Source organism: Eleginops maclovinus, chromosome 20 (assembly GCF_036324505.1).
Source record: "Eleginops maclovinus isolate JMC-PN-2008 ecotype Puerto Natales chromosome 20, JC_Emac_rtc_rv5, whole genome shotgun sequence".
NCBI lineage: Eukaryota > Metazoa > Chordata > Actinopteri > Perciformes > Eleginopidae > Eleginops > Eleginops maclovinus.
In genome coordinates this window covers 30,638,108-30,651,167 of record NC_086368.1, presented here as the reverse complement: position 1 = coordinate 30,651,167, position 13,060 = coordinate 30,638,108, and the positions used below count along the sequence as shown (strand labels likewise).

Below are 13,060 nucleotides of genomic sequence, written 5' to 3'. Positions count from 1 at the left end.
GCGTTCAACAGAGGAGGGCTGACAGAGCTCCTCCCCCAACAGACTCAAAGTGAAAGTGAAACCAGTAACCGGTTTGGTGTTGTTCCTCCCTGCAGAGAGACACACGGACTGAAAGACAGACGATCAGATTCACCTTCAGACCAAACTAACACCTTCCTCTGAGTTCAGCTACAGGAGAGAAAAGAGGGAGCTACAACACTGCTGCTTCAACCTGCTGACCCCCCCCACCCTGAAGGTGAGTCTGACTCTAAACACCACTCTAAGTGAATTTCAGTGAAGTCAGGAGAGGAGGGGGGAGCCATGACTGACTGTACTTCCTGTCTGCTGTGTTTCAGCTCCACTCAGAGACAACATGGCTTCCAGGTTAGAGGAAGACCTCTGCTGTCCGGTCTGTCAGGAAGTCTTTAGAGATCCTGTCCTCCTGTCCTGCTGCCACAGCTTCTGTAGAGCCTGTCTGCAGAACTGGTGGGATGGGAAAGAAGTAAATGAGTGTCCAGTTTGTAGGAGAAAAGATTCAAATATTGATCCTCCTCGTAACCTGGCTTTAAAGAACCTGTGTGAGACCTTCTTACAGGAGAGAGGTCAGAGGTCTTCAGAGGCTCTCTGCAGTCTGCACTCTGAGAGACTCAGACTCTTCTGTCTGGACCATCAGCAGCCAGTGTGTCTTGTCTGCAGAGATTCTAAAACACACACCAACCACAGATTCAGACCCGTGGATGAAGCTGCTCAGGATCTCAAAGAGGAGCTCCAGAAGTCTCTGCAGCCCTTACAGGAGAAACTGAAGCTCTTTGAAGAAGTTAAAGTGAAGTTTGATCAGACAGCAGGACACATGGAGGCCCAGGCCCGACGCACAGAGCTGCAGATTAAGGAGCAGTTTAAGAAGCTTCACCAGTTTCTGGAAGAGGAAGAGGAGGCCAGGATGACTGCACTGAGGGAGGAAGAGGAGCAGAAGAGGAGGATGATGGAGGAGAAGATGGAGGCTGTGAGCAGAGAGATAGCAGCTCTTTCACACACAGTCAGAGCCACAGAGGAGGAGCTGAGAGCTGAAGACGTCTCCTTCCTGCACAACTACAAGGCTGCAGTGGAGAGGCTGCAGCGCCCCCTGCTGGAGGCTCCACAGCTGCCCTCAGGGGCTCTGATAGACCAGGCCAAACACCTGGGCAACCTCAGCTTCAACATCTGGAGCAAGATGAAGGACATGGTGTCCTACTCTCCTCTCATCCTGGACCCAAATACTGCTGCTCCAGACTTCATCCTGTCTGAAGATCTGACCAGAGTGAGACGAGGAGGAGAGAGACAGGAACTTCCTGATAATCCAGAGAGGTTTGATCAGTACCCCTCTGTCCTGGGCTCTGAGGGCTTAACCTCAGGGACTCACAGCTGGGATGTTCAGGTTACAGACAGTACAGTCTGGTTACTGGGTGTGTTAGCAGAGTCTGTCCAGAGGAAGGGAGTTATAAAGTCTGGATTATGGGTAATATGTTTCTATGAAGGTGAATACTCAGCATGTTCTCCATCAGGTCCACCCACTCCTCTCCTCCTGCAGAAGAAGCTCCAGAGGGTCAGCGTGAATCTGGACTGGAACAGAGGGAAGCTGTCGTTCTCTGATCCTGACACTAACACATACATACACACCTTCACACACACTTTCACTGAGAGGATGTTTCCATACATTAGCGGTCTGGAGGAAGTGAAGGTATTACCACTGACGGTGTGTGTGAGAGCAGGGAGAGATGAACGGGGTCTTTATATCTGAGGGGTTAAAGGGGTCTCTGACCTCTGGAGCTGCTCCTGGCCTCCTGCTGGCTCCTTGTTGTAGACATGTTTTTATTTAGAGGCAACACGCTTTGTATATCATGTTCCATGCATGATGAAGTGATTGCAGGTCATGGTGAGAGGGGGTTCAGCGGCTCTGTTTGTTGAAGCTGTTTTTATTACATTGTTTTTGATCCCAAAAATAAACAGAATAATAAAGTCCTCCGATGCATGTTTGAGCAGCCAATCATTCATCAGCTCCAGATACGTTTCAGTTTAGATTCTAGTCCAGATTTGAACATTTCTAAACAATAAAATCAATGTTTATTTACATTAATATTCACATTTTAACAAGTGAAAGAAAGAAAAGAAACAGAGTTATGGAACTACCTGCCAGGCTTCAGAAGCAGGGATTTAACCCAAGATTAAATACAGTTAATCCAATCATTTCAAATAAATGGTCAAAGCTGTATTCACCTTTTTTTTTGGCCAATGCACTTATTTGTATTAAAATATTAGAAGTTAAAATAAAAATGTGCAATACTTATAAAAGAAATATACATTTATTTATAAACTAAGTAGTAAACTAAAGTCCTGCATTAAAAAGAGAAGAAAATCAAAGATTACAGATTTTTTTATAAATATCTTAAGTTTGCAATTAAAATATTTAAAAAAGTAAATAAACATAAAAATATATACAAATGTGCAATTAAAACAAAAAGTATTCATATCCATACAAACACAAGTAGTTAAACTCAAATAATGTACAAAATAACAAACTAAAACTAAATCTAAAAATGTAATAATGATAAATATAAACTAAGTAGTTAAAATGTGCAGTTCCAAAAGAAAAGAGAATATTAGTTTTTGTATAAATATAACAAGTGAACCTAATGTACTAATTAATAATGTGAATAAATCTTATATATATATATCTTCCTGCAGAAAAGACATATACTGTATATGCAGTATGGTAAATGCTCATGCAAATTAGCAGCTATTTGCATCTTGGATCATGCAGCATTTGCATATTTAAAAATAGCCTTTCAGGAAACTTGTGATATCAAAGGTATGAGTCTTGATGAATTCGAGCAGGAATGTGAGGAATGAAGGCGGAAGGTTTCACGGGCACCTCCTCCTCCCTCCCTGCAGGGGGCAGCATGAGACGGAGCTGAAGATCCAGATTTACATATTTAGAAATCTGAATGTGAATGCACTGCCTCCATGAGCACCAGCATCTGACCACAGGATCTACATCTGCAGCTTCATATGTCCTACATTACATCCTGTCCTTATTAATATTACACTTTGGAAGAAACACAAACAATGATAAAAACAAATGGACAACAATGCTTAAATAAAAAAGACATCGACCGACATGACGTCACTGAGTCTAAGTGAAACTAAATACATAAAAATAAAGTCATAATAATAAATACAATAAAAGAAATGGAAAATGAAATAAATGATAAATGACAATAATAACAAAACAAATATTGGTTTGTTATTATTGTCATTTATTTTTTATAATGTTATAAATATATTTATTTTATTACTTTTTTAATATGTATATATTATAAGTTCCTATATTTTTATAAGAATAAGATCATTTAAAGTTACAGTATAATAATAACAATAATAATAACAACAATAATAACAACAACAATAATAATAACAACAACAACAATAATAACAACAACAATAACAACAACAACAATAATAACAACAACAACAATAATAATAATAATAGTAATAATAATAATAATATTAATATTAATAATAATAATAATAATAATAATAATAATAATAATAATAGTAATAATAATAATAATAATAATAATAATAATAATAATAATAATAATAATAATATTAATATTAATAATAATAATAATAATAATAATAATAGTAATAATAATAATAATAATAATAATAATAATATTAATATTAATAATAATAATAATAATAATAATAATAATAGTAATAATAATAATAATAATAATAATAATAATAATAGTAATAATAATAATAATAATAATAATAATAATAATAATAATAATAATAATAATAATAATAGTAATAATAATAATAATAATAATAATAATAATAATAATAATAATAATAATAATAATAGTAATAATAATAATAATAATAATAATAATAATAATAATAATAATAATAGTAGTAAAAGAAATAGAAGAATATAGGAAATGACTTCTATAGACCTATCCATATTGTGCTTAAAAAGCAGAAACCCTTTCTCCAATCACAGCGCTCTGCCTGCCTTGTTTCCTGTGACGCTGTTTCTAATTGGACGGAGCACTGCACCACCCCTCCCCTCCCTCCTCCTCCTCCTCTCCCCGGGTTATTGTCACTGACAGTCAGATTACTCTCTCACAGCAGCAGCCTCTTCCTCCGGAGCTCCGGAACACAATGCAGACCCCAACTCAGGATTTATGATCCACTCACCCTGCTCACGGTAACACTCTCTGCTGCTTCTTCTGTGTGTGTGTGTGTGTGTGTGTGTGTGTGTGTGTGTGTGTGTGTGTGTGTGTGTGTGTGTGAGAAGCCATGTGCGCAGGACTGTGTAGTAGAGTGTGTGTTCCGCAGGGTTTGTGTGATGTGCACGCTGCTGCTCACACTCATAACAATGACAGCTGTGCAGTCTTTCATTCTGTTGTTGTTGTTTATCTGATTTATTTACATGTAAACAGACTGCTGTATTTACCTGGTCACTGACAACACTCTGCTACATTTGGCTCATTGGTTTCATCTATTTATGACATGTTAGTTCATTTCCTCTGCATGACTTACACATTGGTTTGCACTATTTATCCTACTCTAGTTCTCTCCGTTTCTTCTTCTTTTCTAAATCAGTTTTTATTGTTTTGTGTCTTCTATATATGATGTTGCATTGTGGAGAAGCCTGGGACTTTAGATCTTCATTGCCATATCTACAATATATCTACTGTGCCTTTCACCTTTTTAATCTTTGAAATGATTATAAGTGTGTGTGTGTGTGTGTGTGTGTGTGTGTGTGTGTGTGTGTGTGTGTGTGCTCAGTATGTCTCCATGTACAAGAGATTTCCATGATACACAAGACAGAGTGCAAATGAAATAGAAAAAGATGATCGTGCATCACAGAAAAGCAAGTACAACAGATCAAATAGTAGGAAGTCTGTGCATAACATGAACTCTAGAAGGAAAAAACAACCACAAATAAAAGAATGTAATAAAATATTTTAAAAGGAAGAAATACATAAAATAAAATCACAGCATAGAATTTAATCTAAACTCTGACTTGGATTTTTTAATAAGAATAAACAATGAATTTGACTGAAGCCAACTCTGTATCAATGGAGCCCCAAAGACTCATCGAATCGTTTCAAGCTATTAAATAAATCCCCAGATTTTGCATTTCTTAATAATTAACAAAGTCTGCTGAAGCTTCTTAAGTAATGTGAATCATTCCAGTCATTTTTTATTTAGACTTTTTACAACAAAACTCTAGACCCACAAAAACAAACGTGCTTCCTCCGTATGTATAAGGGGATCAAATGAAAGCATCGCGCAGCCTCGCATCACTTCATCCTGTTGACCCTCAGATTTATTCAGATCCTTTAATTACTGAAGGGCTTCGAACACATGCTGCCTGGACCCATAGAATATCTTGTCAAATGGGAGGCCTGACAGCATCTCCATCTCCCCCCATAGTATAAGTGTTCCCCCCACCCCGGGGAAAAGCAGCTCCTGAATTTAGGGTGACATATGGCTCAGTCTCCCCCAGAGGCTCACAGATGTTCAGTTTTACGTGTGTGTGTGTGTGTGTGTGTGTGTGTGTGTGTGTGTGTGTGTGTGTGTGTGTGTGTGGCTATAATACCCAGATGAAGCTAATCCTATGCAAAAAAAGAGGCAGAGTAATCCTGTGATGTATTTCTTATGGGTGGGGGGGTGTGGGGGGGGTGTAAAATGCAAATATCAGTGTCTTCTCACCCCATGTTTCTCTGAGGCTCTTCGGCACTGCTTCATTGTGTGTGGGTTATTCTGGTTACAGAGTAATTGCTCTTTATTAGCTTAGCATAGCTAGCTTTATCAATCTTTACCTGACCAAGGAACTGTTTTAAAGCTTCTAAATGAACTGTTATTAAGTTATAACAGTTTTTCAGGAGATAGACTAAGTATTTAGATTACCTGTCTGTGGTTACTTTATCCAATCAATGTCGATGAGAGGTTTTATGTGGATGTTTGGAGCTGTGAGGAGCTGGATGAGAGCAGCCGGTTAGCTTAAAAAACACAACAAAAAGTTTTAATAATGACTCTCACTGCTGAACGAAGACACAGGTCACACCGTCTGACCACAGGGGGTTCAATAATAACTCACTTTAATGACTAAATTAATTAAGAGCCAACCATTATGCAACAGCTAGCTAGTTGGCTTACATTCGCTAACATGCTTTCGAGATGGGTAGCTAATGTAAGCTAGCTAACTAGGTCTATAGATAGCCAACATGAGCTAGCTTAATTGCTAATATACATATTTTGTAAGAAGTTAAAGTGAATTGATATTAAAACGTTGGTAAAAATGTTATATTACAATATATTTGATCTTAATTAAGATTTTAAGGCCAGACATCGGATTATAGCTCCAACCATTTCCCTCACTCCAGTTAAAACGAGGATTTGTGTCCAACAGTCGCTGCACATCAAACAGCAGCTTTAAAAAGCAGGGTTTAATCTGGCCTGCTCTGTGTGTGTGTGTGTGTGTGTGTGTGTGTGTGTGTGTGTGTGTGTGTGAGAGAGTTAGAGAGGCATACTTGCATTTCAAAGCAATGTCCTATTTATGGTGCAGACACAGAGCGAAAGCCTGCTGCTGTTGTTGTTAGCATCGAGGAATGCACCATAGCTAACTGTGACACACACACACACACACACACACACACACACACACACACACACACACACACACACACACACACACACACACACACACACACACACACACACACACACACACACACACACACACAGAAAGGAGTCTTCACCTCCATTAGTGAGCGAATAGCGAGTCTATACCCTATAAGACACTCAGTAAGGACAGAGGTGGAAGGGGTCAGGGATGGGAAGGGTCTGTGACGCTTCAGAAGGAAATGAGCATGAACTCCTGAAATAAATGAAAGTCGTGCCACTCTGCAGTCGACATCAGAGGAAGAATGGATCCACTGTTCATCAGCAGAGCGGCAGAGACTCTAAATATTTCCCATGAAATGCCCTCTTACATAATCTGTTAATTCTTATCTTCTTCATCCTCTCTTGTTTTCCATCTTCCTCACAGAAATCCAGGTCAGCGTTAATGAAATCCAGACACCTAGTAATTAGTGAGAGGATTTCTCCGCCCCTCTCTTTTTGTTTCCCGTCTTTATTGACACGTATAGTTTTGAGCAGCGCTTCTCTTCGGGGGGTTGCACATGTCCTCCTCTGAGACAGATCTGCAGATTAATGCAAACTGTTCCTCACAGCTCCTCTTTAGCTGGTTGCTCATCAGACAGCCTGTTAGCACGTTGATTAATGGAAGTTGGGTGGACCGATGGTGAAAAACAGGCAACAGGAAGTAGTGATGCTCTGCAGGTTACGCTCGTTGTTTACTTCCTGATTAGCTCAAGGACCTTTCTACACACATTGTGATTTTTTTTTTAACATAACAGGTGTTAATGATGTATGTAGTTTTACAGAGCAGAGTGGTGCAGGGGTATTTCTGTGTTGGTCCATGAAGGCAGCATCTCCCTGGTCCAACCCTAACCCTAAAGGTGGCTAATGTTGGGCTATAAAGGAACTACAGCACGGTCACATGACTTCACGTCACCACCGCTAAGCTAAAGGACTCTAATGTTGGGCTATAAAGGAACTACATCACGGTCACATGACTTCACGTCACCACCGCTAAGCTAAAGGCGGCTAATGTTGGGCTATAAAGGAACTACAAGGTTTCAAGGTTTCAAGGTTTTTATTTGTCATATGCACAGCAGATACAGCGTATATGTTGGCAATGAAAATCTTATGTCGCGTGCTCCTCCAACAACTCAACATACATGGTGCAAAAGATAAATAAAATAGTGAAAAAGAGAGAAGAATATTTACAATATCAACAATACAGATTTGAGGATGTGGAATATATACATATGTGGAACATGAGATATCAGGAAATGATCCACTGTTAATAGAGAATGGCAAGATCATAAATTTATGTTAATAATCCTATTTATATTGCATCCTTTTTGTTTAATTTTAAGAATGTGTAGCGTATAAACAGACATAGTAATATAGAGATATTCGTCCCTCTCTTTTGTATGGCGTGTGTTTATATTACTACTATAGTTTTGAGGCGTACTATATACGTGGGGTAGACATTCACACTGCTAAAGCATGTTCATAGTCCTTTAGCGGGTTGCTATAGAAAACCCTGTTCACTGAGTCTGGGTGGTCCTTGGTCCGGAAGTAGTGTTTGCGGTACCGTCTGCTCTGATTAGCCAAGCCCAACAGAACAGGATTAAAAGTTTGCATGGGTAGTAAGGGGGTCCTTTATATCCTAGCACCCCTTCAACCTACACCCTGGTGGTAAGGTCTCGCATATGGCAACTCCACGGTCACATGACTTCACGTCACCACCGCTAAGCTAAAGGCGCTAATGTTGGGCTATAAAGGAACTACAGCACGGTCACATGACTTCACGTCACCACCGCTAAGCTAAAGGCGGCTAATGTTGGGCTATAAAGGAACTACAGCACGGTCACATGACTTCACGTCACCACCGCTAAGCTAAAGGCGGCTAATGTTGGGCTATAAAGGAACTACAGCACGGTCACATGACTTCACGTCACCACCGCTAAGCTAAAGGAGGCTAATGTTGGGCTATAAAGGAACTACAGCACGGTCACATGACTTCACGTCTCCACCGCTAAGCTAAAGGAGGCTAATGTGTTGGAGCGTCAGCCAATAGGAGCGCAAACTTTCCTTGCAGTCAGGAGGAAGGACTGAGAAGATTGATGGCGGAGAGGAAGCAGGAAGAGCTCCTCTGAGCATTAGGAGGTGATTGGAAGGAGTGGCAGACTGAACACAAAGCAGAGTGATTGGATACAAGGCAACACTGGTGCCTTGTATCCATTTGTGTGTGTGTGTGTGTGTGTGTGTGTGTGTGTGTGTGTGTGTGTGTGTGTGTGTGTGTGTGTGTGTGTGTGTGTGTGTGTGATCTGTAGAAGTGCCATTTTACCCCACCACATCTCCTGCTGTTTGCTCCTCTATCTCCAGTTCGGATAGGTCAGCAACTTCCCCCGTGATGCAGCTCTGCTCTGAAGCCGGGTTCTCCAGGCGCTTTGTGAAACCAGCTGGTTATGAATCCTTTCTTTGTTGTGTGTGTGTGTATGTGTGTGTGGGGGGGGGGAGAAGGCGTAGCGTTGCAAATCAAGCCCCGTCAGACAAACCGTTCCCTGTCTTCCCGATGCATTCTGATACACTGAGGTATAAACACGAGGCGCTCCATGTGTGTGAGGTTGTCTCACAGCAGGGGAGCACTCTGTGTGCGATGCCATCTTTGTGTTTATTTTTTTTAGCAGGGGAGAATGCACTTCATGACCACTTCAGTCCATACCGTAAATGTGCCTGATTCAGCCATGAAGGCGGATTTCTGGGATGTGGGAGAGGGATTCTAGCCTCTGCAGACCGTTTACATGCACTAAAACCTATAGAACACCATGAATACATAAAAGGGCCTCTTTAAGCTGGTATTTTTTGGGTTTATTTAAAAATGTAAGTAAATTGTACTCAAAACAGTTTAAGCTAAATTATAAATATAATTAAGCGATGACTTGAAAATAATACGAAATAAATGATCTGAATTTATTTCCTTTTTTTCTGCAAAGTGCAACCCCTTCTGTGTTGGTGTTATTCTCCTGCATCCTTGTAGCATGCTTCACTTAGAAAGCAGCTCTGAGATGCACAGCGGGGGGGGGGGGGGGGGGGTTACGTAACGAAGAAGACCTCGTGCTGCAGAAATAAGCTGTTTGCAGAGGTGGATTTACATTTGGATGTAAAGGAATCTCCCGCTCGCTGCTATATCTGCCAGCAAACATCAAACAGGGATCTGGTTTTCCTGCGGTCCTGGAAGTCTGGCTGCCGCCGCTCTCCTCCTGTCATCCGGATAATCGCGCTGCACAGAAGCTCGGCCTCCTCATGTCTAATGCAGCATCCGGGCTGGAAGTGGTCAAAGGGGGCCGGGGAAAGAACACCCACAGAGTCACAGGGGTTTTTGGGGATCAGCCCGTTCCTCTCAGGCCCTTTAACCTTTTTCCCCATGGGACGGGAAACTGGAGGGACTGGATAGAAAAGGGCCCCCCGAAACCAAGGGGTTTTCTCTTCGTTTCGGGGTCTTTGAAAAACCTGACGCCTCGCCGGGGTCCTAATGGAGTCCCGGGGATCGACAGGAAGCACGGGCAAAAACCGCTCCCTTAAAAAACTTTTAAAACCGGGGAAAACAACATAAAATCATACAGTCAAAAAAATAAAAACTCTTTTTTCACCGTGCTCCAAAACAGGAAATATCCGGGTAACTTTTATAAGCTCGAATACTTTATTAAACCGATTTCTGAATTTTTGGCACGATGTCCGCCCACTTAGCAAAAACGCACGAAAAACCCGCTGTGGCCCAAAAAAAGTCCCCCCATTTCCGGGTAAAAGATCCTCATCAAGCAAGGGGAAAAAAAAGTGTCCACGTCAAAGGGGTAGTTCGATTTGGGGACTAGACTCATTCCAAGAGACCCAGTGTGCTACTTACGTATTTCAACACTTTCCCATCAGCCTATTTTGCAGAGTTCGCGGGGTGCTGGGCTACGCAAGTCAAGGGTTTTACCTAGACAAAAGTCTGACCCCCCCTCCTCAGTGCACCCGAGGCGTCAATTCATTTTAGGAATAAAACTACCCGCACGCATGCATTTTTTGGGGCTCGTGTTCAGCAGCCGGTTTTTAACGTGTTCCCTTGTTGGAGTAGGGCCCCCGCGGGGGACTGATATTACTATAATAGGCGCCGGGTCTATTATGGTTTATTTACCTGCCCTTTGTCGTCAGAACAAATACATGCACCAAGGGTTATTAGCTACCAATCAACAAGATATGGCCACGTTGAAAGCATACCCACGGGCTGATTTGGGACGAGAAAAGGGTTTTTTTTTATCCAACGTACCTGTGTTTCCTTTCCCTTTAGTCTCGGCAACCGGTCCGAACCGTGTGGGGATGCTAACTGGCCTTTGAAGGGTCTGCCTTGGCGGTTTGTCGGGCCGGAAACCCAAAGCCGCCCGGGAAATATTTTTCCCTGCCCCAAAAAAGAGAGGACTTTTTGGGTGCCTTTGGAACATCCGCCCGTTTTTTTAATTCCGGAAAAACATGTCTTAAAGGGCGGGTTTCAAAAATGAGCTAAACGGGGAACACTTTTTCCCCTTTCTCTAACTAAAAACATGGGCCCACGCGGGTGGGCCTTTTTAAAACACCCGGCCAGTTCTCTTTCCCAAAACCCCCGGGGTTGCACACGTACACACAAACCCCCCCGGGCTTCTTTTAAAAAAAAGGGGGACGGGGCCAATCCTGAAACACCTGGCGACCCGGGAATACACCGCCGAAGAACTTAGGAGGGAAGTCAAAGGGCAGAAAGGAAAGAGTTCTTTTTAAAAGACTTTCCCCCGGACTGCGTAAAAAACCCCGGGGAAACGAACAAGGGGGAGAAAAAACTGGTGGTCCCAGAATTTAAAATTTTGCCGACTTAAATGCCTTTTCTATCAGCAAATCCTAAATTAGGGGTTTTTGGGCCCCACCAGGTGTCTACCAAGGGTAGCTATACCGTTGGGTAACTTTTTCACTCTCCACAATCCCACGAACGGGTTAACCGTTTCTCCACTAATCTGTCGTCTCAAGCATCACTGGGGAAAGTTTTAAAAGGGGCCCAGCAATTTTGAGAGCAGCCTACCAAACACAGAATTTCCAAACGATAGCGGGCATTTGTTTGGGATTTCCCTTGGGTGGGGGATTGGGTGAGATGTTTTTTATTGGGCGGCTAGCAAAAAACCTTTGGGACTTGGCAAATAAAAAGCCCCCAAATTTCAACCGGGCCTAGAAGGACTAAATGAAAACGGTCCCCCACTGAAAAATTAGCACACAAACCACTGGGAAATGAAGCCCCTATGTCCAAAATTCTGAACTACCCCCTTTAAACTGTGAGTCAATATTGCTCCCCCAACAAAAATAGACCCAAAGGGGGTTTCGGTTCCTTTATTTCCCTTTCTCCAGAAAAAAGGAAGTAAAGAAAGGATCAGAAATCTCATTTTCGGTCAGCCGCCCCTTTTGCCAATTCCCCGCGGGGCCCCCCCGGACACCCAAACCCCTATTTCCTCCGTAAACTGTCCTCCCTTTTCGCCCAACATCGGGACCCTTCCCCAATTTTTCCCTGGACTCTTTAAACCCCTTTTCTGACCCACAGACAAAATTGATTTCCTTGGGCTTTCATTTAAAACCAATTCACGGGGAAAAATTAACCCCTTTTTTACTTTTTTAAGACAAAAACCCGGGAAGTTTACCGTTAAAACAGCGCCTCGGCATAATCCAGGGCGCCACGCTTGGAGGGTTTTTTTTTTGTTTTTTTTGTGTGGTTTTTCCCAGTTCTTTTTTAAATTTGGGAAAAAGAAAAACCCATTTAGGATCAAAAAATTATTTTTTATCAAATGAAAACCCCATGACATTTGGGGGGGAAAGGGTTTATTTGAGTCTGTTTTTTTAAAGGAGGGGGCCCAGGATTTCGGGGCGTGGAATTCGGGTTGTGTCCGAGACGTTCTCTGATGATGTCTGGGGTCGGGCCGGGCCAATTCAAGGGCCAAATTTTAAGGACGACATAAATATCCCATATCTTTTATTGCATTTTTTTAAACCCCCAAACACTCGGGGAAAAGATTGTGGACGAGGGGGAACTCAGCGGCCCCTTGAGAGTTTACAGGAAAGGCCAGCGGGGGGTCAGGGCCGTCCACCGTTTAAAGGGAAGCGCTAAAATCAAATTTTCCACCTTTTCCCTAAAACCTGTCATCTGCCTGGGCTTCTATTTACACACAGCCTCTGGACGATTTCAATCAGACGTGTGTGTGTGTGTGTGTGTGTGTGTGTGTGTGTGTGTGTGTGGTGTGAGCGTGTGTGCGTGCGTGTGTGCGTGCGTGCGTGTGTGTGTGTTTGTGTTTGTGTGTGTGCGTGTGTGTGTGATGCACCTGACCTACAGTTGACACAC

At 42.1% G+C, this 13,060-nt stretch overlaps 2 protein-coding genes across 3 annotated transcripts in view; both read left to right on the top strand.

Moving 5' to 3' along the window:
- Positions 1–21: 21 nt before the first annotated feature.
- Positions 22–1,978, top strand: LOC134882938 (E3 ubiquitin-protein ligase TRIM35-like). Its single transcript, XM_063910972.1, has 2 exons — positions 22–235; positions 336–1,978. Exon 2 carries the CDS (start codon positions 353–355, stop codon positions 1,754–1,756), a length of 1,404 nt encoding a protein of 467 aa, XP_063767042.1. The 5' UTR covers positions 22–235; positions 336–352; the 3' UTR covers positions 1,757–1,978.
- Positions 1,979–4,141: 2,163 nt separating this feature from the next.
- LOC134882936 (poly(rC)-binding protein 4-like) overlaps positions 4,142–13,060 on the top strand; it is a 50,997-nt gene continuing 42,078 nt past the window's right edge. For both annotated transcript variants that reach the window (XM_063910969.1, XM_063910970.1), the window contains exon 1: positions 4,142–4,231. The gene's annotated coding sequence lies outside the window, so the exon portion shown is untranslated. The remainder of the gene's footprint in view (positions 4,232–13,060) is intronic.